Source organism: Corvus moneduloides, chromosome 3 (assembly GCF_009650955.1).
Source record: "Corvus moneduloides isolate bCorMon1 chromosome 3, bCorMon1.pri, whole genome shotgun sequence".
NCBI classification, from domain to species: Eukaryota; Metazoa; Chordata; class Aves; order Passeriformes; family Corvidae; genus Corvus; species Corvus moneduloides.
The window spans coordinates 25,788,118-25,813,047 of NC_045478.1; the positions used below are offsets into that span (position 1 = coordinate 25,788,118).

Genomic DNA, 24,930 nt, shown 5'->3' on the forward strand with positions numbered 1-24,930 from the left:
TCTGAGAAATTCCATGCTTGAAAGATAAAACAGAAAGCTACTGTGTTAAAAGTGGGCAAACAAAAATATCTGGAAGCAAGATCAGAACATATAGGCAGCATATTGCAGAAACAAAATGTAGTGTGTGATGCAGAAAAAAAAAAATTATGTAATCCTTATTTAAAATACTTTTTTTTGTCTCAATAGCTGGAATTATCCATCTAAAAGCAGGTAGTTTCATTTTTTGGAACAGAAACAAGATGACAAGTCTTTCCATCCATTGCTTCCAAAATTTCATCTTTGTCTCTGGTACCCCCTGAGCATTCAGGTAGTGATGGAGTCACCTCTTGAGCTGAGCTCCAGTCAGTGCTCCTGAAAGCCTGACACCAGGCAGCTGCCAGTCTTCTATGAAGACCTAAATCCAGATCCTCTCAAAACAAATGATGCTACTGGCATTAACCATAAGAGAAGAGGAGAAACTCTCAGAAAGAATGGCTGAGAACCAAAGCTATACATTATAGGATGGGTATTTTATGAGAGGACACTCTTCCCTGTCTGTCAAGATCTAGCAAGAAGGGCCACTGAAGAGGGAGACTTTTAAATACACTTTCCAGAGACTCTCTTGGATGTAAAACTCTGCTGTCAAGATGACTAAGCACATTAGCAATGGAGAAAGTACAATGACATTGATACTATATGCACCTAGGCAGAAAAGGAAGTTGTCTGTCTTAGATTTGAGAGGTGGGCCCATGCAAACATCATAAATTTCAGTAAGGCCAAGTGCAAGGTCCTGAACCTGGGTCAGGGTAATCCCAAGCATAAGCACAGGCTGGGTGGTGAAGGGATTGAGAGCAGCCCTGACAAGAAGGACTTAGGGGTGCTGGTGGAGGAGAGGCTGAACATGCCCCAGCAATGTGTTCTCACAGGCCAGAAAGCCAAATGTATCCTGGGCTGCATCCAAAGAACGTGGCAAGGGAGGGGATTCTGCCCCTCTACTCTGCTCTGGAGACACCCCACCTGGAGTGCTACATCCAGCCCTGGGTTCCACAGCATTAGAAGGGATTTGATCGGGTCCAGAGGAAGGCCACAAAGATGATCCCATGGCTGAAGCACCTCTCCTGTGAAGACAGGTTGAGACAGTTGGGATTTTTCAGTCTGGAGAAGAGAAGGTTTTGGGACACCTTAGAGCACATTTCCAGTGCCTAAATGGGGCTTATGAGAAAGCTGAAGAGGGACTTTTTCACATGGACAGTGACAGGACAAGAGGGAATGGCCTTAAACTGAAAGAGAGTAGGTTTAGATTAGACATTAGGAAGAAATTCTTTACAGTGAGGGTAGTGAGGCACTGGCACAGGTTGCCCAGAGAAGTTGTGGACACACCATTCCTGGAAGTGTTCAACCCCAGGCTGCATGGAGCTCTGAGTGACCTGGTCTAGTGGAAGTTGTCCCTGCCTACAGCAGGGGAGTTGAAGCTAGATAACTTTATAGGTCCCTTCCAACCAAAACCATTCTACGGTTCTGTGAATACGCAGGAAAGTATGCACAGAAGGTTAAAAACAAATTTAGCTATAAGGACAAAAGAATCCAGCACTGAGAATTCTGAATGAGAACGAATATAGAGGAAAGGGACATCTAGGAAGCCACATAACTTTAACAGAAGGAAAGAAAGGAAATGAATCTCTGTGAGCAGAATTTTAAAAGTGGATGTATCAGGGATAGGAATTCTTAATGACAATAAGCTGTAAAAGGGGACTGGAAGGCTGTTCTTAAAGCTAGCTGAGGGAATGAATTCTCTAGTTTGCTTGAAGTTTAAAAACACTGTGAAGTTGGGAGAAAATTCACTGAGGAAAATGGTAAGTGCAAAGGACTTGACTGGATAAGACTCTTGGGAGATGTTACTCCCACATGGACTAGAGAGGGACAAGAACAGGAAAATGTTTATTTCCTTGTGATGAAAATTATTACTCATTTTTCTATTCCAATAGCATCTTCACATAGTTAGAGGTAGTCCACATGGAATAAGCCTTAAAGCAGACATCTGATTTACTAGTGTACTCCATTATCAACTTCAAATACTTTTTCAATATTTTTTTTTATTAATACTTACTTAGTGAAACTGAGTATTTTTAGTTTCACTAAGAAGTCAGTGGGAATTTTTCTACTTGTTTGGAGCAGAGCTAGGTTTTTGTATGCTGTCCTCAGAGCCTTTTTTAAATAATAAAGTTTACCATAACAAAGAAGCTGAACTCAAGACATGGCTAAGGTTTTTCTAGAGTCAAGTCAAATAAACTTATGTGTCAGGGGAAAAAATTAGGGTATTTTTAACCCTATTTAAACTTTCTTCCCTAGCTGGTAAACTGTAGTTGTCAGAATCCTTGCTTGTATGTGCTAAGATTTCAACAGGGTCAGATTGTTTATATTTGTTGCAGTTTATAGTCTTTGTAAGGGCTAGGTTATTAGTCTATGAGCTTACTTTCTAGTTATTTGAACTTTGTTTCATCATGTCAGAGTAGTTTTCAGAAAACATTCCCAGCTAGGTTCCAGTAGCAGTTACAATAGGGTTTTTTAATTTACTATTACTTTATAGGCAAATTTTATATCAGACAGAAAATGTGGCATCAGGATGACAGTTTAACATAAGTGAAAACACAGGGATAGTTAATATGGTCAAAGTTCAGACCTCATGCAAGGAAGCTTAGGGGTTTTTAAAGTCAATTCCTTAGAAGCAGAAAAACACAAGATTTTTTTTATTTTTTACTTATTCACTTAAGCTGTCTTTTGCCTACTTTATCCATTTTTTAAGTTGTACTAAGAAACTGGAAACTAGTGTTTCATTTGAATAGTTAAATTACCCTGTTTGTAAAACATCGTTCTGAAAAGAAAAGCAAAAATATGGAAGTTTTTTCATTAGGTCTTCACCAGGGTATTTTCTTGAGTAAGAAAACATCTGAATGGACAGGGTACTTGTTAATGCAATTTGAAGTATGGCAAGTGCGTTTTCCATTACTATGTGTATTTCAGTCTTGATCTGCAGCTTTTTGGTGTTTGAATGTTAACACTTTGCACAGCTGAAATTGTCAGTTGACAGCTGATACCCTGGAAAAATGAGGCTATTGCTTCTTGGCTGAATGGCATATTCTCCTTAAGCTGCTGGTTTATATTGCATTCTGAAACTGTGGGTTTGAACTAGTATCTTGCAGGTAGTTACACCTTGTAAATGGAAAATGAGGAAAATTGTTGCATAGAACATAATGTAGTTCATGGGAAACAACCTAAAGCAAGTATATAACGTGTCATAACATGATGCCTACAAGTTCTGTCAAGGAAGACAGAACTAAAATTTTTAGGTGGCTGGGATCAAAATTAAACCTCTCAGCTTACTCAGGTACCTCACATCAGGTCACATGATGAGCAGCAGCCCTGCGGCACACGGATGTCACACCATGTGTGGGGGAGCTGCTATGGGGGCTACAGCTATTGCCCAGGAAATGTCCTTTCCAGTTAGCTGGGTGTCTCCCCATTCCCACACCCTGACAGAATGGAACAAAGAGGCTTTTTCCTTCCAGGATCACGCACATCAGGTGCAGGCCTGAACCAAAAAGCAAGCATAGCGATGAAGCTGATACTGTGAGTGCAGGAGGTGAATGACTCTTAGTGCCTGCAGCGTGAGAATGAACAGGTCTGCAGAGCTGTTGTTTGCACAGGGCTTAAGACACTGCTCAGTCATTTTTATACTAGAGATTTTCACAAGATCCTACTATTTTTAAGTGGATACAATTATTTTCTCCAAAGATGAGAACTTTTAGATTTTCTCCCCATCAAAAAGTTCTTTTAAGTGGAGTGATAAAGATCAAACATTTGCTTAGTGTGCTTTCCTGTGGTTTTGACAAACAGTTTATTCAAAAAAACATACTAAAATATTGCTTCTGAAGTACACAAATTATGGCAGTTGTTTGAGTGATTATGCTGTACCACACTGGAATGCTCTAACACGATAGTTTTGATTTTATACTGAACTACTCTGGTCCTCATCAATGCTTTAGTACAGCTTTTGAAATGCACAGAGCTAGTTTCCATCTCTTGATAATTCTATTACTAAAAGATGCTATACAGTCTAAAAATTGAATGCCTATTAAAAGAATTTCATTTGCTAATATTGAGAGAGGTGTAATAAATCAAGCAAGGCTTTTTTTCCCCCTTTTGGAAAGTTATTATTTAAGTCATTGTAGCTAGCTGTTCGATAAAATAGTTTGTTAAGCTCTCAGTTGTGTTACCATAACACACTGATTTGAATACCTGAGCAAAATCAATGAGAGAAATTTGACATGTTGTTTCCCAGAGGGTAAAGGAACTCTGTATAGTTGGGGTTTTTATTTTAAAACTCTATCATGAGGCTTGAGACCTAAATACAAGTATAAAACTAAAAAGATCATTTTTTTCCCTACAGTATTAAAGGGAGTTTGAGCAAAGCTTGGACACTTGCATGCTGCTTGGGTTTAACAAGAAATCTCTAGAGACAGCTGAATTGGAAAAAAAGTTGCTGCCATCTAAGAATTCTGAAGTATTTGCTCTTCTACAGAGGAAACATTTCCTTACAGCTTCTGTGAATAGTGTAGCTGTGAAGAAAACTAGATTTCCATCCATACTTTTATTAACAGAGAGAGAAGTTAACAGACAGAGGATTGCATATTCTATCAGCCTTCCCTTTTTAGTTGTAAGACTTTTTTATGACCTTAGTAGGCCCCGGGAAGATTGTTAGCTAAACTGATAAAGCTTCATATGGGCAGTATAAAGACAGCAGAAAAGTTCCTGTAGTTTCCTGCTCCCTCTCTTCAGACTAAGCCATAATGTGCTGGAAGTTGGAAAGAAAACAGATAGATATCATTTAATCATACAAATTGTAGGATACATTTGCTGAGCTTTGTAAATAACATCTTAATTTTAGGGTTAACCTGTTCCATAAACAGATAAAAACTAACAGGATTTTCAGTAATTACTTGGATCAAAGTAAGAACTTTTTTTAAAAAAGCTTTTAAGGAGTAGTAATGTCTTTCCCTAGGCAGCTTAAAAACTGACACAGTGAGTGTTTGCAGAACCATCTAGGTGTGGGATTTTTTTTGTACAAAACATAGATCTGGATTTTGTAACCTGAAGAATTCTTTAACGTCTCCTCTGAGCTTTGTTTACTTGGAATAGACATCAGCTTCACCAAAAAGTATTTTTTATTCTCACTAGGGAGTAAGTAAAATTCTTTTTTCCTCTGTCCCATTTCCTAGAAATATATCTGGTCAAGGAAATGAAATGATCACGGTACTTCCAGTTGTAAAGTACTTTTTAACTTACTGTGTGTATTAGGTTATTTGGTTTAACGCTGTATAATGTGCATATCTTTAAAGCATTTTCAGGTATTAAATTACTGAGCTATACTTTTTCTCTCCCCAGATGTTTTGCCTTTTTAAATTACCTGAGGTTCCTATTATTTTCCCACCGCTAGTTTTTATTTTGCTAGTCTGAGAAATTCAAATAATAAAATGGCAGATAAAATTCAGTGCTTATTTCTGAAACTTCTTATTCAGTGCCATAGAAACTCTCCTTTTCTTGAAGGATCTAGTGATACTTATAGTCCACTGACACATTGTTTTCACTGTTATTACCAGTGAGATAGTTCCTAGGGTGCATTTGGACTACCAAAATATTTTCTGTGCATGACATCCTTGTTTCAGGTACTAGTATATGCATGAATTTTTTTTTTTTTTTTTAAGAGCCATCTTCTCCTATTTTCCCTTGTGCAGTCTCTGTACAGGTATCTTCAAGGTTCCTATTAGTATCTTAACTAGTATTTTAACACGTTAACTAGATGCTAGAACCATTTATCTCTGAAGTACAACTTGCATCTCCACTTCCAGGAAGAATTTTTTTTTTTTTTTTTTAACAGTAGGAGTGGTGACATGCTGAAACAGGCTGCCTTGGGAAGTTGTGGACGCCCCATCCCTGGAAGTGTTCAAGGTTTGGCTGGATAGGGCTTTGAGCAACTTGATCTGCAAGATGGCCCTGCCCACAGCAGAGGGGTTGGAACTAGATGATCTCTGAAAATCCCTTCCAAACCAAGCCAGTCTGCAATTCTATGATTCTGTCAGGATGTGGGAATAGGAAGACACCAAAGTCTTATGGAAAAGCCATCAATCCTGATTTGACTCTTGTACTCAAGCTGTTTTTTAACAAGTGGGAAGCATAATGGTTATCTGTATATTCATATAGTATTTGCAGTCTAGTCCACAGTTCTACCTTCTACCTATTGTCTCTGGATTCTGAGACCTACAAACTTCAGTGCTAAAGCAGTATGTCAGGATGAGAGCCATACAGCATGCCAGCTTTTGTAAGTTCTTCAGCAATGCTGATAAATCTGCGTCTTCCAAGAGGGTTTCTGTTAAGTTTTCCATTCCTCTATTTGTCTCTCTCAGGCTGAAAAGGCTGATTGAACTTACTCTAGGAAGCTAATTAATATAGACTGAGGCACCTGATGAAACTCTGGGTTTGCAAAGTTCCAAAGATCCAAGAGTGGCACCTCTCTGTTGTAGACACTAATGTAAGATATAAGACTGTGTTTTCTAAATCAGTTGGCAATATTTTGCATGTCTAGCCCTATAATAATAGTGGGGGAAGACCATCTTACTTTGCCCCCACCCTGGCTTTCAGCCAAAGCTGTGTAGAAGCCCATGAAATGACAGATGCAGCAGGAGGTTCTTGCATTAAAGTATGTAAAAAGTTGTTAAAAAATAATGGTTAACTAAGCTGATTAATATTGTAAATCAAAGAATATGGTACATTTTCAAAAGCAAGTACTGTAGTATGTAAAAGACCGTATTAAACAGTCACTAAAGGTACTAGCTGTCATATTTTGAAGGTTAGAAACAGGTATCTGTGTCTTTTAGGGTAACTTCCATTCTAAGCAATACATACATGATAGCTTAGGAATCAAGCAAGTGATACTATTTTACTTGGTAAATTAAGGTGAGATGCAAATTACTGATTTTTTTTCATAATTAACAAGTGTGTTGGGTTGACCCTGAGTTGATGGACAGTCTTTAAGACTAATTACGCTTCTCACAATTTACATATTTAAACCGCACAGAAAGGCGGGACTTCCCCTTTTGGTCGGAGCTCGCCTGCTGGAAGGTGCGGGGGGCTCCGAGCCTCCCGGCCCCGCTGGGCCGGGCCGGGGCCACTGCCCCTTTCCCCCTTTCTCAGCACCACGGCACGGACCCTGGGTCGCTGGGGGGGACTGTCCCAGAGCCGCAGGCAGCTAAAACCAGCCATGGACTGCTCACAGCTAAACCCATCCAGCGCAGCTTCTGGGGACAGGCGGGTCCCTCTCCTCTCCATGCGGAGCCGGCGGAGCCAGCGGGAGCCGGCAGAGCCTCCTGTCTGCAGCCAGCACACTTCGTGCTGAACTGAAGAGGACACCGTGCAGCCAGCAGCACAGAGGGAGCGAGGCTTTCCCCACCGTAAAGCCCAAACAAGAACACCCTTCAACATGGCGGTTTCAGAGTCAGAGAGAAAGAGAAGTGAGTCACGTGGGACGGAGCTGGAAATGGCGACAGGAGAGAAGAGGGCGGTGCCGCGATTCTGGCGCGCAGCTTAAAAGAAACCTTCTTGCATGCCGTGGTAAGAAACCGTAATACCACAAACTGTTTGTCTCTTTAATCCATTTGAAGAACATGGGGGGATGGAGTATCCTCGTGTGCCTATGAAGTTTGTGAAGAGTGCCTATGCCAGGCTATATAGAAGTAGTGAGAGGCTGTTAGAGACTTGTGGCGAAGAAAAGCCTCTGTGTGCAGGCCAAAATAACTTATCCTTAAAAAGATGAATAACCCCATGTGATGGCCCATGTTTTGTAGTATGAAAGAACTGTGAAATTCTTCATGGAAGAGATGTTCTACACACAGCAGACTGTTTGTTTCCGGGCGGGTGTGCTGTTGGTGGCAGTTTGGGAACCACGTGCAACTGAAGGAAAACCTTTTCTTCCTTAAGCATAAGAGAAAGACTTTTCAAGAACTGCAACACTGACTAACATCCCATGTTCTGTTATCCCTTGTGTGAGCTGGATAAAAGGAGAGAAGTGCTGGAAAGGGGGGGGGGGGGGGAATTTACTTTAATTTTGTTTCGTTGTTTTCTCTTTACTTTTAATTCTGTTAGTAATAAAGCTCTTTCATTGTACTGCAACTGTTTAAGGTTTGTGCCTGCTTTGCTTTTCTCCTAATTCTTATCTCACAGAAGGAAAATAAGTAAATAATGGATATTTTGAATCAAAACCACTACATTTAATTGGTGTTTCCGCCCGGTTTCGAACTCAACGCGCTACATCAATGGTGGAGAATGCGGGCAATTAATGAGCGCTGTGAGATGAAGATTAATTAGGAGAAAATAATAAGCAGAGCAAGTAGAAAGTTATAACATTAAGTAGAATAATAGAAGAAATTTGCTTTGTAGTAGTGGTAAAAATTCTAGGGGTGGAGGTTTATGGAATTTGTTTTCTTTTAGCTCTGGTTTTGCTATTTTAAGTAACTTTTGGATATGTAAATTTTAAGAAGCGAGGGGTGGAATGTGTTGGGTTGACCCTGAGTTGATGGACAGTCTTTAAGACCAATTACGCTTCTCACAATTTACATATTTAAACCGCACAGAAAGGCGGGACTTCCCCTTTTTGGTCGGAGCTCGCCTGCTGGAAGGTGGGGGGGCTCCGAGCCTCCCGGCCCCGCTGGGCCGGGCCGGGGCCACTGCCCCTTTCCCCCTTTCTCAGCACCACGGCACGGACCCTGGGTCGCTGGGGGGGACTGTCCCAGAGCCGCAGGCAGCTAAAACCAGCCATGGACTGCTCACAGCTAAACCCATCCAGCGCAGCTTCTGGGGACAGGCGGGTCCCTCTCCTCTCCATGCGGAGCCGGCGGAGCCAGCGGGAGCCGGCAGAGCCTCCTGTCTGCAGCCAGCACACTTCATGCTGAACTGAAGAGGACACCGTGCAGCCAGCAGCACAGAGGGAGCGAGGCTTTCCCCACCGTAAAGCCCGAACAAGAACACCCTTCAACATGGCGGTTTCAGAGTCAGAGAGAAAGAGAAGTGAGTCACGTGGGACGGAGCTGGAAATGGCGACAGGAGAGAAGAGGGCGGTGCCGCGATTCTGGCGCGCAGCTTAAAAGAAACCTTCTTGCATGCCGTGGTAAGAAACCGTAATACCACAAACTGTTTGTCTCTTTAATCCATTTGAAGAACATGGGGGGATGGAGTATCCTCGTGTGCCTATGAAGTTTGTGAAGAGTGCCTATGCCAGGCTATATAGAAGTAGTGAGAGGCTGTTAGAGACTTGTGGCGAAGAAAAGCCTCTGTGTGCAGGCCAAAATAACTTATCCTTAAAAAGATGAATAACCCCATGTGATGGCCCATGTTTTGTAGTATGAAAGAACTGTGAAATTCTTCATGGAAGAGATGTTCTACACACAGCAGACTGTTTGTTTCCGGGCGGGTGTGCTGTTGGTGGCAGTTTGGGAACCACGTGCAACTGAAGGAAAACCTTTTCTTCCTTAAGCATAAGAGAAAGACTTTTCAAGAACTGCAACACTGACTAACATCCCATGTTCTGTTATCCCTTGTGTGAGCTGGATAAAAGGAGAGAAGTGCTGGAAAGGGGGGGGGGGGGGGAATTTACTTTAATTTTGTTTCGTTGTTTTCTCTTTACTTTTAATTCTGTTAGTAATAAAGCTCTTTCATTGTACTGCAACTGTTTAAGGTTTGTGCCTGCTTTGCTTTTCTCCTAATTCTTATCTCACAGAAGGAAAATAAGTAAATAATGGATATTTTGAATCAAAACCACTACATTTAATTGGTGTTTCCGCCCGGTTTCGAACTCAACCCGCTACAACAAGGAAAAAGGAGCAGTAACAATAATTGTCTGTAAAAGAAACACCATTCTCAACTTCAGTCTCTCTGACAAAGTATCAAAGATATTCCAATGGTTATGCTGTTAAATTCCATGTATTAAGTGGGTATGCAAACAAAAAGGACTGGAAACTGGCAATTCAAGCATCTTCAAGCTAATTTCCTATAGTACACTTGAAGGAAGAAAAGAAAAAGAAAAGAAAGAAATAAAAAAAGGAAATCAAGCACTTAATGTCAATAATTGATGGAGAAAATCTCCCAGTTTGCTGTTTGGACCAGTCAAAGATGACAAGTTTATGATCATGTTAATAACAAACAAAGCACAGGAAAATATATCTTGAATGCTAGCAAGAGACTGGTTCTGTAAAACAAGCCTCTATTTATCACATTTTTTTACTGAAAACATCTTGGAGAAGTTGAATCCTCTATTTCGATTTTGTCTTGTAGATCCGTGCAAGAAAATCTCATCTTCTTTGTTGATTTTGTACAATTTCATACCTGTATCACCAATTTGGTATTTGCAGAATGATGCAGAAATGGTCTCTACAACACAGTTTTTAAACACAGGCAAAAGAATCATTTCAAATCCTTTAACTGAAATTTACCTACAGGAGATACAACAATAAACTGTGTAATTATATCATCCAGAGTAGTGTGGAAACTTTAACTGGTAACATACCAATCTGAAAGTAAGAAAGTATTTTCTTTTGAGTCCTGCCAGTATTCTTTTGCTTAGCAAATACATTGTTGATAGACAGAAACAAGAATTTTCACAATAAGTAAAAATAGATGCATTACTTAAGAAAGGAATGCAGGATTCAGAGTCAGAATCATCTCTTTCGTACTTCAAAATTCAACACTGTTCAATATAGTTGTCCTTATCCATTGTGTGCTGGGGCTTTGGATGGCAGCATGTCAAAGTATCCTTTTGTATTTGGCAAATGACATTCAGTACAACAATAATTATAACTTTTCAGGGTATCAAGACAAGGGAAAATGAATCTCAGTTAAGAGTATCCAAAGATACTGCATTTCTATCAGCAGTGCATCCCCCTCCTAGTCTGCTGTGATGGCTCAGGATGAAGCCCTGGTCTTTGATTTAAATGTTGACTCCTGACACAGACTTTTATTTTCTAGTCTTTTGATCTGCTGATAAACTAGAAATAAATTACCTGTATTCCAGATGCTATCATCAAATTGATCATACATTGTTTTCAGCTGTTTGTAACAGGAAAGACTAAGAAAATAGGACCTGTTTCTTTTACACTATTGCTTTGGACAGTCATATCTCCTGAGTCATAGGATCCAGTCAATATACTAAGAAGCAAATTCAAGTCAACATTAAGTTATTTCAATATCTTAAAAATGCAGTTCCTTGAGTACAAGTGTTGTGATCCAAATGGTAAAGCTGTCATTTTTTCAGATAGAAGTAGTCTAATTGTTGACCCTAAGGGATTGCCTGTCTTTTAGGAATATCTGAAAACCTGGTGTTTTATATAAAAAGTTCCCAAGTATAATAGCCAACATATATGTCTATATTTAAAATTTCCAGTCTTGTATCTCAGCTGCATACCAACTTCCTATCGTCTCAAGTTAATTGAAAATTTTATTATTGAGAGCTTTATTCTCCCTGCTCACACACACGTTAGAAAAAAAATCATACACCAGTATACAAATTGATCCCAAGATAGGAAAAGTCAAAGAGGAAAGTTCATTTCAGGTATATTGCTGCACAGCTGATCTAGGGTTTTGGCCTTTGCTTCACAGTATCACTTACTGACTTACTGCTAAAGAGTGGATTAGGTGGAATTTGTTCTAGTTTGTCATCTGAATGCTTAAACATAATCTGCTTTTCAAAAGACATTCTCCAGTTTTATGTATGGCACACGCAATAGTGGCATAATGCATTATTAAAGTTCAGATTGAAAAGAATGTGTTTTCATAAAGAAGCAATTTGTAATAACTGTAGAAAAAAAGTCTTCTGCTTCCTATGCAGGAGCAGATCAGAAAAGAACCTGGACATATCTAACTCATTCTCTTCCCATTGTGTTTGCCCATTAAGCAGATGAAGCGCACACTTCCCATGCTGTTCCATTCATACAGCCCAGTATTCATTCAGAAACAGAACGTTTCCTTTAGTTGATGGATTAAAGGCAGGAGAGGGGGAGGTGTGTAAAAATGTTTGGGGATTTGCAATATTTCAGGAACAATGTTTAAAGGTTAATTCACACTTGAAGTTTGTAATGTATATTTTACACAACTTTAAAACAAAACAGGTTCTGCCTCTTGAAAGAACAAAAATAAATTTTAAAGATCAAGACCTAATGAAGTTTTTTGGGCAATTGCTGAGAAGCTAAATGTCAGGTTATTTTTAAAAGCAATCTTGTATTACACTTTCCATACACTAAAAAATTAAGCAAATACAATTTTTTCACCCCACATTGACTGACCTTGCATTATATTTTGGGAGGTTGAAATATGAACCTAAGAATGTGTATTAATGACCTTATAAAAACAACAAGTAAACTCTGTAAGCAGCTTTAAAGGTTATTGTTTGCTTTTTATCTTCACTTGCAGACCAGGTGTCTCTAGCAAAGTAAATCTGAGGAAAAGCTACTTTTTGTTGGAGGCTCTTTGTGAACAAAACAGATGGCATAGAGAGCAGGTGTTAAAATAGTGAAAAAGGCAAACAGCAGATATTTTACAGGATGTTTAGCTATGGAAGAGCTAGGGAAAAAAAAAAAACAGGCTGTTCTAAAGCATCTTATTTAGAAGTCTTTGCTCAAATACAAGAAACACTTCTCTGTCTTGTAAATCAGAATCTGTCTTTTGATCCCCCAAAGAATGGGTTAGAGATACTTATTCTATTCCTCTTGGCACTGATTTCCCAGGGACTGACAGGAAAAAGCATAGTTTTTACTAAATAAGGATGCTGGAATTTGTTTACCTGATGTCACTTATGATACTGTGTTTGTCTGCTTAAGTGGCATTTAGGACTGAAGTGTTGTGTGATTTTACTATTTATGTTAGGAAATTGCTTAGCAGCTGGGTAAATTAGGCTGTTCTACATTGTGTGATTTTCATCCTACATTGCACATCTGTTAATTTTCATCTTAACATTACAATGGTGAGCATTGTAAATTAATAAGTAGAAAGGTAAGTAAGTGAAGGAAAGTAAGTTTGCCTGCTTAAGAAAACAAAAACTACTCAACTGACATTATTTGTGTCTCTAAGTTAAGCATCCTAAACATCTAAAGAGAGATTTAGAGTTCCACACTGGAGCCTTCAAGTGTATGCATTTTGGATTTAAGCTTCAAGGCTCATTTCAGGTTGATGAAAACCCTGCACTGTTTGTTCTGGAATGTGACTTTTAACACTGACAAATTCGCCAGCGGGTTTCATTGGTTGTATCACAGGAGTTCTGTAACTTTGTAACTGATGAGAGTAGTGAACCCTAATACAAAATTATTTTATAACTATGTATGAAATGACTATTCATTGTAAAAAACTGAATTGTCTCCATTCACAACACAGATTTCTTTCGCTATGAAGAAACCATTATGACATCACTGGAACACTTATTGGGAAATACAATGCCAAGTCCTCGAAACATTTATTGCTTAGGAAATAGGCATCTTGGTACAAAACATAAATGTTTGTTTATAAATATACTCTGCAGTTAGACTATATTATCACACTTTTCCAAATAGTAGCAAAATAAAGGTTTTTTAAGTCAAAATCTGTTGAACTGCATAGCATTTTGAATCAAATGAATTTCTATAAAAATGTGAAATAGTGATCAGATTAATTCTCCAGTAATACTAAGAATATATGCTGTAAAAATTTTTTTCTGCTCTTTCAGGTACAGATGTTGCCACTTTGGCAATAAACATGTCATTTTCCCTTAGTTCCAATGGAATTGCACTAAAAGAAGTTCTGTGATATCTGCAGCACATTTTCCAGCCATTTTTCCCTTGAATATTGTACATGTCACTGAAAATGTTACAAGATGCAAAGGATATCTGCTAAAGAATTTTCTTGAAATTCTATCACTTCACAAGGCTAATTTCACTGCAAGTCAGACTTGCAGTCTTTGCTGGAACTACAGTTCTTTTTTTAGTGGGGTTTAATAGGTTAATTTCTGCATCCAGGTTTTGAAATCACATTTCAGATAGTATTTTTCAGGCATGACTCAGATAAAGGTACATTCTAGGTTCTTTAAATAGAGCTAAAATAGCCCTTGCCAGTTAGTTATAAATTAGTAGATGCTTCTCGCATGTCAGAAACTTCAGACATGCCCACGGTCCATCTGTGTAATTTGTCCAAGCAACTCAAATGTAATGACAAACTTTAAAGCACATTCTCTGCAGAACTGTGCAGTTCACTCTTCCTTTCTAGTTAAAATTATGTTCCCAGACTTCAAAATAACTTTTGATTGAAAGGTAATTCAGGAATTTAGGTTAGACAATGCACTCTGTGAATTTAGGCACTGTTCAAGGAAAAAAAGAAGTCACACTGAAACAGATAACAGGATGTCAAGTTTCTGGGATAGAAATTATATTAACCTACCTTCATTAGCCACTGAGTGTTGTTTTCCATGATGTTCTCAAGTAGCTGCAGTCTTTGAACTGAATCATCATAGTCCAGAGGCGCATCCCTTTGCACCGCGTTGGACACGTACGGAGTCGAGGAGCGGCAGTTGTCCGCCTCAGGCAGAAGGAAGGTGTAGCTGCACGACCCGTGCTGAACTTGGTACTGCTTCTTGCCTATCGTCTCCATGCTCTTACTGAAGGAGTTGTATCCTGAAGCTAAGAATATGCCGCAGCCCAAAAAGAAGCAGGCGGCCAGCTGCATTTTAATCCCTGCGGTAACTCGGCGGACCTAGAGAGCCTGGGTGCGCTGGCCAGAGCCCGGCCCTAGCTAACCTGCGGCGCAGCCGAGCGCTCCGCTGCCATGTGCCGTCAGGCGAGGGCTGGGCTGGCCTGCGTGCCCCCGGCGGGCCGGAGGTGCGGCCGCTGCCGCGCCGTGCCCGCGGCTGTCAGGCGCGGGAAGCAGCTGCGGCCGGCCCCGCCTGGCCCGCTGCCTTCCTGCGCCGCGCCGCGCCCCCGCCGCGCAGCCACCCGAGTCAATCGCTCCCCTGCCCTTATAGCTGGGTTGGTAGGAGCAGGCACACATGTGGAGCGGAGCCGCTCCTCCCTCCCGGGCTCGCCAGTGCCGGGGGGCACCGCACAGCGGCTAGCGGGAGCGGGGCGGCGAGAGGAAACCCCAGGGAGGAGCCGGCAGCGGCAGGACCCCTGCGAATTCCTGCAGTACGGCTCTCATTAAGGGTTTCCTAGACAGAGCAATCAGTTCCGATAGCCTCCAACTATGCTAGTAAATTATTTGCGTAATCATTTTTAGCTCTTTCCCCTCGAACCCCCTCCCTTCCCCTACCTACATACAGAAGTCTATGGGCTTGTTTGTTCTTAATTTATTTTCTTTAAAATGTGCTGAACCAAGATGTAATTTAGTTAGTGTGTAATACATTGTGGAATTACAAAGAAAGACACTGTCCCAAGCATACAAAAGCAGGCTTGGGTACGTCCTCGCAAAGAGAGCAAGAGGAGCAGTAATTAGGGGTTTTCAGCTGAACACAGACTTTGTATTTTACTGAATCTCTGAAATGAATACTCATGTTTAGGCACGTCTTTCAAGAGTTAAGCATTTACAAGCTTTTTATTTATTATTTTAAAGGCTTTTTTTGTCTTATGACATGGCTAACTTTGGAAGTGCTAATGTTAATAAAAGAGTTAGAAATCACAAATCAGCTGGTACTGGAAGAGGAAAAACGATCCAGAGTCAGTGGCAGTAAGGCATGGCTCAGGAAGTGGCATGGCTGAATAGGAATTACCCTGTTAGTTCTCCCTAGCCTAGTTCTGTGCCCTTGGGAGTGGGAAGTACCCATAAAAGGGGAGGGGAAATTCTAATAAAGTATTTGAAATGTATATGTAAGAGTAAAAAGGAGCTTCCCCTACTTCCCAACTCCCATGGTCTCTGCAATGATCGGTCATCTTGAAAAAGCGGAAAATTGCTAGCCAACTAACCAGACCCTGGGAAAGAGTCCATTCCACTGAAATTTTGGAAAAGTTTACTTCTCTGTAGGAAGAAGTTGTCTTCTTGAAACCAGCATGATAGGATACTGACTGCCTGAGATTTTGGCTAGGTCTGGATCTAGAAACTATAGATTTTTCTTAATTAAAGTAAACAAAGGGAATGCCGTGCTAGTCAAACTAACATGAATTACTGACCAAAGTTTCTCATATTCAAGGAAAATCCCAGCATGTCTCATGATCTCTTAGGACAGACTCCTACACAACTTGCTGTATCTCATATAATGTATTAATGTGGCTTTACATTTTTATATCATGGAAATTGCGTTCAGGGGCTGTCAAAAATAATTGTAGCAGTTAAAATTCATGTTTTAGATTGTTGGAAGCTGCTGATCTTTCTTTACATAGTTACCTTTGGAAAGGAAAATCTCCAGAATTAAATTCTGGAGGATTCCAGAAAGATTCTGATTATATTTGGACTGTGATGAGTGGAACAAATTTGTCAGATTTTTTCCTGTGGAGTATTCATATGCCGTTGTTCATTCTTCTAACCAGAGGAAACAGAAGAATATGTTTGGAAGAGTCAAGATTATTTGCAACAAAATATATGTATGTGAAGGGTTTGGTATATGAAGTATGCATTCTCCATCCCTTCAATTTTGTATTGCAATAGGAAAGCAGATTAATATGACAGCTACTTGCATTGATAACAAAGTTTCCAACTTGTTGTATACTGATTTATAATTTTCAATGAACTGAAGTCTTTGAAAGAATGTTTAATTCCATGTGAATAACAGTCTTTTGCAAGACACTTGACCAACCTACTGTTATCCAATGAAGAATATAGCATTCAATTAATGCACTAGACTGTGTGAAGCATTTCTAGGTATCTAACCAGACATTCCAATTCAGTATCTTCTGTTATTTGGGTACTTTAATTAATTTGCTAAGTTAAATAGGAATTTCCCATTACGGTTTGTCCTTAAATTGGTCTGTTCCCTGTTTTCCTTGCACACCTAGCCCAAAAAATTATCGGGCCATATTTTACTAGTCATCCTGCCTTTCACCACTATGTGCTTATGCTCAACAGAGTAGTGCTGAAAATTAGATTGCTCCAGCCCTGAACATATCTGTCTCTTAATGAGGAAGAACTGGAGGATAATCTTTATTTTTCTGATTATATTGTCATGGATTTTTTTTTAATTCTTTTGTTAGATATTAAATGAAAATATGAAACTGAGCAGTGTAGTCTTTTAGACATTTTCTTTTTAATTATTAGAACTCTATTCAAGGGACTGAACACATATAAAATACAAGATTTAAGAGAGAATCTGCTGAGAATTCATTAGATAGGATCTCCATGAGAGGCTTAATTAAATCAGTAGTTTTTGAATGGCTATAAAGTTTGCCATCTGTGTGCCACCCCAGTGAGTCAGATCACCATTGTAATCTGGCAGCTCAGTTTTGCTGGGTTTTTGAGGAGAGAGGAGTGTCTCTAAAGGTTTGAACTGGAGTCTGTTTTCCTTTATGAAAGGCCAAAGCATGACCCTGGGAGGCCCTTGTGCTGCAATGAGGCCAGGACAAAAACTGAATTTGGAGACTGCCTAGGAAGCCTTGCTGTATCCTGGGCCTCCACTAGGGAGAACTGTGGTTGTAGGAATACTGGAAAGAGAAACAAGTTCACCTTTTACTGTGTTTTAAGCTGGGTTTGGTTTTTGTGTCTTGGTTTTTTTGTTGTTGTTGTGAATGAATGAATGAATGAATGTATGAATGAGTAAATGGCCAGTTGCTGCAGCAGCTGTCTGCAGTTCAGGGAAAAGGTATGGAAAGCACAGGTATCATTCTAAGAAGTGACAACAAACCCCTAATGGAATACTCTTACCAGCACAGCAGGCACCCCCAGTTAGCTACTACTCACTGTGCTTCTCATCTAGCTCTTGGAGTAACACCCTGAGGTTCACCATGGTAATGTTTTCCCCAACCGTTCATTGATAATCCCAGGCTGTAGGGGCAGTGACTGGAATACAACCCCCACACACACACATAACTGAGAGAGGGTTTTGCTGTTTCCCCATCTGGCTCCAAAGGATTCATATTGCTTTAATGAAGTGCTCTTTCCCAATGTCCAGGAAAGTTAGTGAATGTTCACCTTGCCAACGAAATAAATATACATCCCTTTAACCCTTCGCTACAGCATAGTGCCGTATTTGGTGCATCTTTTGGAGCAGTTGATTGTGATCCTTCACCCTTTCTATCCCTTTGGGAGCAGCTTTCCCAGCTGTGGAGGAGGAAGTGGTCTTCTCTGCCTCTCCAGGGAGTCAAAGCCAGTCAGAGTTCAGGGGGAAAGAAAGTAGTAACAGCTAAATTTAGAAAACTGGTGTGAAAAGTAAGGCAAGTTAAATCCATTTTTGTCCTTGAAATTTGAGGAAGAGGAAGGAAGATGCCTGAATACAGCCTTTTCGCTGAGCCTTAGAGGCATTTTAACAAGTCTGCTTGAAGGGGAGGGCTTATTCTGAAAACTGAATGACTGAGAAGATCTGTGCCTGTCAGTTATGAGAAGGACCGTTTCTTTGTTAGACATGTTGAAGTAGGGAGGAATTTAAATAATGTGGCATGGAGTCTTATAAATGTCAGAAACTGAGTAAAAAGTTTTATTTCAGACTAGTCATCCTCTCAGTATTTCTTTCATGTTCATTGTTGTCTTCATCTTTCATTTCTGCTGTCGATATGGAGTGTTGTATTTACATTCGCGATACATTTTTCCTGTAAACTAAAATATAGCTTTAGCCTGTGAGTTCCCGCTTGCTGTAGAGCCAAGTGTATACAATATATGCCATAAAAAAGCGAATAGTGGATTGGCATATTTAAAGTACAAATTAGATCATTCCCTTTTTAGAAAGAAGATACCCATTCTACAGAACTCGCCTTATAAGCAGAGATGAAATGTATATTTTGTCAAAACTAAACATTTAGAACATTTTGCCAGATGTGTGCAGGCAATTTCCTTTCCTGGGAAACAGTAAATTCCCTTACTGAGCCAATCCTGGGTTTCTTCCATACAGCATATGACTAGGCTGCTTTGAGAGAGATGCCTGAATTCTACTAACATTATCTTTCCAATTATCATTTTACTTACAGCTGTGCAGCTTCTGTTTGACAGGCAGATACAGAGCTCTTGTGAGATCGCTGATAGAAAAGGAAGTATATAAACTTCTTAAGTAATATGAGAAAATGTTGACTTGGCTTTAGTCTGCTGTCTGCAAACTTTGCCACCTAAAACTTTCAGGACGTTGATTTAGTAGGTAAGTTCTCATTTCAGCAGTTTTCTCATTTTAGGAAGGGAAAACTACGCAATAAAATATGTGCAAACTAAAGGCAAAACCCTGTAAACAAGTAGGTTTGGTGCTGCATTCTTACAGGGATATTTGATCTACATATATAAATGAAAATGCTGCAATGTGAGAACATGTAACTTCAAAATCAAATCTGAGATGAAAAAGATTCTGAAACGTGGAATAAATTAATAAAGTATTTTATCTATTTCTGGTATTTACATTCCTCACATTTTGTCACTCAGTGTTAAGTCCCCACCTTTGGTTCCTGGTACTTCAATATTAGTTTATGATACTTCCATTTGCTGTCTTCAAAATATTTTCTTTCACTGTGAGTAGTTTAGCATTTTTCTCAGGAACAAATGTCAACAAGAACAAGACTCATGAACTTGTAACTTAAAAAACAGGGGACAGGATCCAGGACTCTACTGGAATTTTAGTCTGCTGAAAATCTTGTCTGTTTTTAGATCTTACACTCTTTTTGAAAGAGAGAAGTGACAGGTTATTATGTTTTTCTATAAACCAAAAAATTTCTTTTCATCAAGACCCATAGTTCAGATTTTTAGCACTTTAATGATAATATCTTTGCACTTATTCTGACTTTCCCCACCATTTGCTCATTATCTTTTTTTATTTAGTCTGAGCTTCTGCACCAGTCTCTCAAGACTTCTTTAACAGTCTCAGGATTCCACTCACTTTCTCAGCTGCAGCTTATTTCTAATCACTCAGAACATCTGGTGTACCACCTTGTGAATTCATAATCATCTCTATGTTCCATCTCTGACGTTCCAGCATGTCTCCTTTGAGTGCCCTTCCTTACAAGGGAGGGCATTTGCCCAATAGTTCTCATATTGTACTTCTGCTGAAGGGACAAGAGGTCAATAATCTGATCTGCTGGAAATTTCAGTTACCACTCTGTCTTGGTGACTCAGTCTGTTTGTTCCCATCTTGCCTTGTAATATCCAATCCATCATTTCAGTACACAGTATTTTTCCTAGATGTCACAGCACTAGTGGAAGCATAATGCAGCCAAAACCAAACTTTGTGTATTCCCTTGGAAATGCTTGCATGCTCCCTTTTTCTCTTTGACAATTGATACTGCCACCATCCTTCAAAACATTTAAATCTATAATCTGCAAGTTATGTTTCCTTTGTTTCTTTGATGTTTTATTGTCTCCCTTTTTTGATGCTATGCTTTCATTAATGTGTCTAAAATTCCTATCTTGGTCCTTATAATCAAGTTACTGAATTTTTTAACATAATCTGTCTGGCTCCTTCATAATATTTGAAATGTGACTTGCTTATGAAGCTTGTTTTATTAGTTCTGCCTCAGTAAATTACATTCAACTTTGCTATCATAAGGATAGTTAGAGAACTATCAGATCTTCACAAAAGTAGATTATGTACTTAATTGCTTCAAATTTGGAAGGTCTAAATTCAGCACCTCTCCTACCAATATGTCAACTTCATTGCTTTCTTTGTAGCCACTGGCTGGATTGGCTTTCCTGGACTATCTTGGGTTAAACTTGGGCTATCTTTTCTCAGATAATTGGATATTTAATGTGATCATATTTTCAAATTATAGGCTTATTTTGGTGTCCCACTTTTTTTAATATAACATTTTCTCAAGTTTTTTTCATTGAGATTGTATTAACATCAAAAGACATTATATATTTTATATATACATAATTATATCTGTATAAATGTGTGTGCTTAGTATGTTGTTGATGCTACTGTACCTAAAATATAATTGGTCATGTTAATTTAGATTGGGACTTTATGATATCACATCTTGAGTAATAACAATAACATGAATTAATGGGGTTTTTAAAATTCCTTTCGTTGTCATTTCCACATTCCAAAACTGTGTTTAATACAAAATGCTTCTTATTTCTGCTGTTTCATTACTTTTATAGTGATTTCTTTCTTCAGTCCAAATTTTCTAGTGATATCTAAAGTAGAATTCACAAGAATCTATGGAACACTAGTCTATACAAATAAGTAGGCACATATCTAAGAAGACTCTCACTGTGCATTAATGAAGTTCCTGTTTGTAGGACGGCTGGTAGTGTCTTTCACTGTGAGCATTTTCTGATAATGAATCTTATTTTAATCTTTGAAAGATGAGTCATCCACATACAGAAGTAGGAAGTGAGTCCCAGGATTATGAAGAATAGTTGCTACATGCCCTTCCTCCTTAACATTTTTATGTAGTTTGGCTATAGTGCCCAAAGGCTGTGCTTATTCTCTTCAAAGTTAGGTGATGACAGCAAACTTTAGCTGGTAACAAGTATAATTACATTTTAAACTCAAATTGCACAAGTTAAAAACTAACATGGAAATTACAGCTAATGTTAAGGATCTTACAACTGCACTGCTGAATATCTGACAGTGTTAAGTGCTGTGCTCTGTGTATCTCCCATACTGGGCAAAGCATAATATAGCACTTGTTTAAACAGGTTATCATTGGTTTGAAACTGAATGAGATAACTTGTGTACTAATGTGTAGCAACTACCTCTATTAAAGCCTTTAAAACCTGTTTTTAAAAATTGTTCCCATAGCACTTGTGGATTTACTCTTAACTGTTGAATTGTAAGTGAAAAAACTTAACAGATGTTATTACTCTGTATGCTTATATACTATTTCTATGCTTTGAAAAATGTCTTTTTAATTATAATTTTGTGCATTTGGACAATTTAAACCTAAAATCTTTATGTAAGGTTTTGACTTTTGTTGTATTATGTGAATGCTGTACTATGTTGATGTGAAAAGGCAGCAGACTCTGAAAGAATCCAGAAGGCTTTTGGAAAATGAGAAATCTGCCTTACTGACATCCTAAAGAAAAATGCATGTGCCGTTTGTTTAAAGGAATGTATTTTTAAAAGGTCTAAGCAGCTGACAGTAAGATAGCCTTACAAATCACCCCAGTCGCTGTGATTTAAATCCTTCCTCTTGTAAGCAGTCATGCAGGTTAGTGGAAGGTCCTCTCATCTGGTAATAGCACACTTACTTGCTAATAACAGCATGTCATACTTCCAAAGAGCATGTTCAAGTTAAGAATCTGAATTCAAAGATAAACTGATGTCAAAGAGGGAATGAAAAGGAAGTGAAAAACTGTGTAAGAGGAATAAACAACGTTTCAGAGAGGGAGAGGACATTTACGGCAACAGTAAGGTACCTAGTTCCTGACATCTGTTTCCCTCAAGAAAAAAACACAGTGCATGCACTAACCTTTTTATGGAGAGTGCAAGAAAAATATTTGCAGCATGTTTTCATACATTTATATTTGTTGAACTGTATTATGGATATATAATTTGAAGAGGACAAAGCAAGTGCAAACTATTTTTGCACTCCATAAAGATAAATATTTTCCTTTTTTCAGTACCAATAAACATAGTTCAGTAATCGTTCTCAAAAACATTGCCCACCCTCTTGCTGATTCTACCACAAAAACTGGGCATTCTTTTCATTGTTGGTCCTACCGCTGTATAACCAAAGGAAGGAATTAAAGTGGGTTATTTTCCCTGGTTAGTGAGGCATCAGAACCCATGATGGGACAGGACAAAGTTACCAAGATTAGGGCTTCTTTGAGTTTGGACTCCTTGCCTCCATACAACTTATTGCTCTGTAAATATCAACATAAGTACCTCACCGGCTGAGTAACAGTCTGTTCTTTATCTCTCCAAATAAATCCTTTGCTGGAAAGATAATCCTCCATCTCCAGTGGAATATGTAGACAAGGTCAAATCTCTTATAGGTATCCTATAATTAAACTGGGATATTGTCTTCCCAACACAAACCAATTAGAAATTCCTTTTACTGGACTTTTATCTAAATCTGAATTATTACTTGAGTAATTTCCCTACACAGGAAATTCAAATCTTTAAAAATCTGTATTCTGTCTCACTAGAAGTATATGTACAGGAAATTTGGAGACAACATTGGTGATCTCTGTATTGTTTGAATGTGATTCCATGTTCAGGCTAGCCACAGCCAAAGTGGCTTTCATTTACAAATCAATTAGTTCAATCTTAGCTTATTAGCTTGAGTTTAAACTTGATTATAGAACACCTTGCTTGTAGTTGTATGTTCTTACTTGAATATTATGTCAATATTTTCAATCAAATCTGTGATCAAATTCTATTATAAATAATTAATAAAGCTTCACCTTTGGTTTTAAATGAAACATTATGATTTGTTACTGTTTCAGCAATGTGGCCTGAGCCTTAATAGCAATGTCCAGCAAATAGCATTTTCTTGAACATAAATAACTTTATTTCTAGTTCATCAAATTAGTTATCAGCTGATGTTCTACTAATTTCTCCCTTCCTTTGCCTGTTCACCCACTTGAGTATCATTTTTAGAAAGCAAAATCCATGCATTAAAATATTTACTAGATGATGTCATGAAATTACAGTATCTCCTAACTCAGCCAGCTTAGAATATTTTCTTTTTTCATTAATGAAAATTGTATCCTTGTGTAGGGTGTTAAGGTGCCCTTCTTTGACTAAATGCAAAAATCAGGTCAACCAAGATTTCTTTGTGGAGTCAGAGAAATTTCTCTCTGTTAGTCAGAAGGAGACTCTTGGGTAACAAGTTCAGATGTCAGCACCAGAAGTTAGGTGAAATGAATGTCATGAGACTTATGGAAAAAAGTGACAGTTATTGGAGATTTCAAATGTGTTTTATTGTCTCATCTTAAAGTGCTGTTGTTAATATATTATCAGTATTTTTCATTTTATTACAGTTTTCAGACTATTGTATCCAAACTATTGTTTTGCCTCTCTTTTGGTAATGGATTCACTTGGACTGTGAATTGATTAAAAAAAAAACCAAGCCAGAAAGAAATTGGGTCTAAATAGATTATTCACCCTGGAAAGATAATTCTTTTACACTGTGGCCACATTTTGCAAGGTTAAGAGCACTTACTTTGGTAAATGTCAATTGAAATGTTTAAGCAGGGACTTTTCTGGAACCCAGTGCAGCCCATGTTGAGGAAGGATGGACTAGCAATGGACCGAGTTTTTGGCCAGCTGTGAAGTATTCCAGGTAGGACTACAGCAGGCAGGGAAACTGTAGGGAGTCATGGCCTAAACTTTGTTTTAATTTTGTACAGAGTATAAGGATATATCTTCTGAAGCTAAGATCTATGAGACTGTAGAAAAGCCTCTCATGAGAAGCGGTGGAATCCCTGTTGTATGAATAATACAGATGGCAAAACACTGAAAAATGGAAAATCCTGCACTGGCAGCAGTATGAATTAAGTGATTTAGTAAGCTTTTTCATCTCTTAATTTCTCTCATCAAACCTCATCACTCTGATGAAAGAAAGAAAAATGTTTATGTTGGACCTCCATGTGAAAAGTGCTTACAGGAAAAAAATATCCCTCTTCAGATGATAAAAATATAATTAATATATTTGAAATAATTCTTGCATTTTCTCACAGACATAAAATTAAACCTATCAGGCACTAGCTAATATTAATGCCTACAAACTGTTAAGCACAATTATTCCAATATAATGCAGCAGCGGGTTTCATATTGGAAATTTTTATAGTTTCAGATTTCTTTGCAATATTGGGACAACTTCATTTTAT

General features: G+C 38.6%; 2 protein-coding genes across 3 annotated transcripts in view; one reads left to right on the top strand and one right to left on the bottom strand.

Annotated features, from left to right (window-relative positions):
* ANGPT2 (angiopoietin 2) overlaps positions 1–14,956 on the bottom strand; it is a 45,488-nt gene extending 30,532 nt beyond the window's left edge. The window contains exon 1 of one of the 2 annotated variants that reach the window (XM_032104604.1): positions 14,482–14,956. In XM_032104604.1, coding sequence (XP_031960495.1) covers positions 14,482–14,766 — 285 coding nt within the window. In that variant the 5' untranslated portion in view covers positions 14,767–14,956. The remainder of the gene's footprint in view (positions 1–14,481) is intronic. The other variant, XM_032104606.1, reaches the window with a different exon arrangement.
* Positions 1–24,930, top strand: part of MCPH1 (microcephalin 1) — a 131,798-nt gene that overhangs the window by 81,636 nt on the left and 25,232 nt on the right.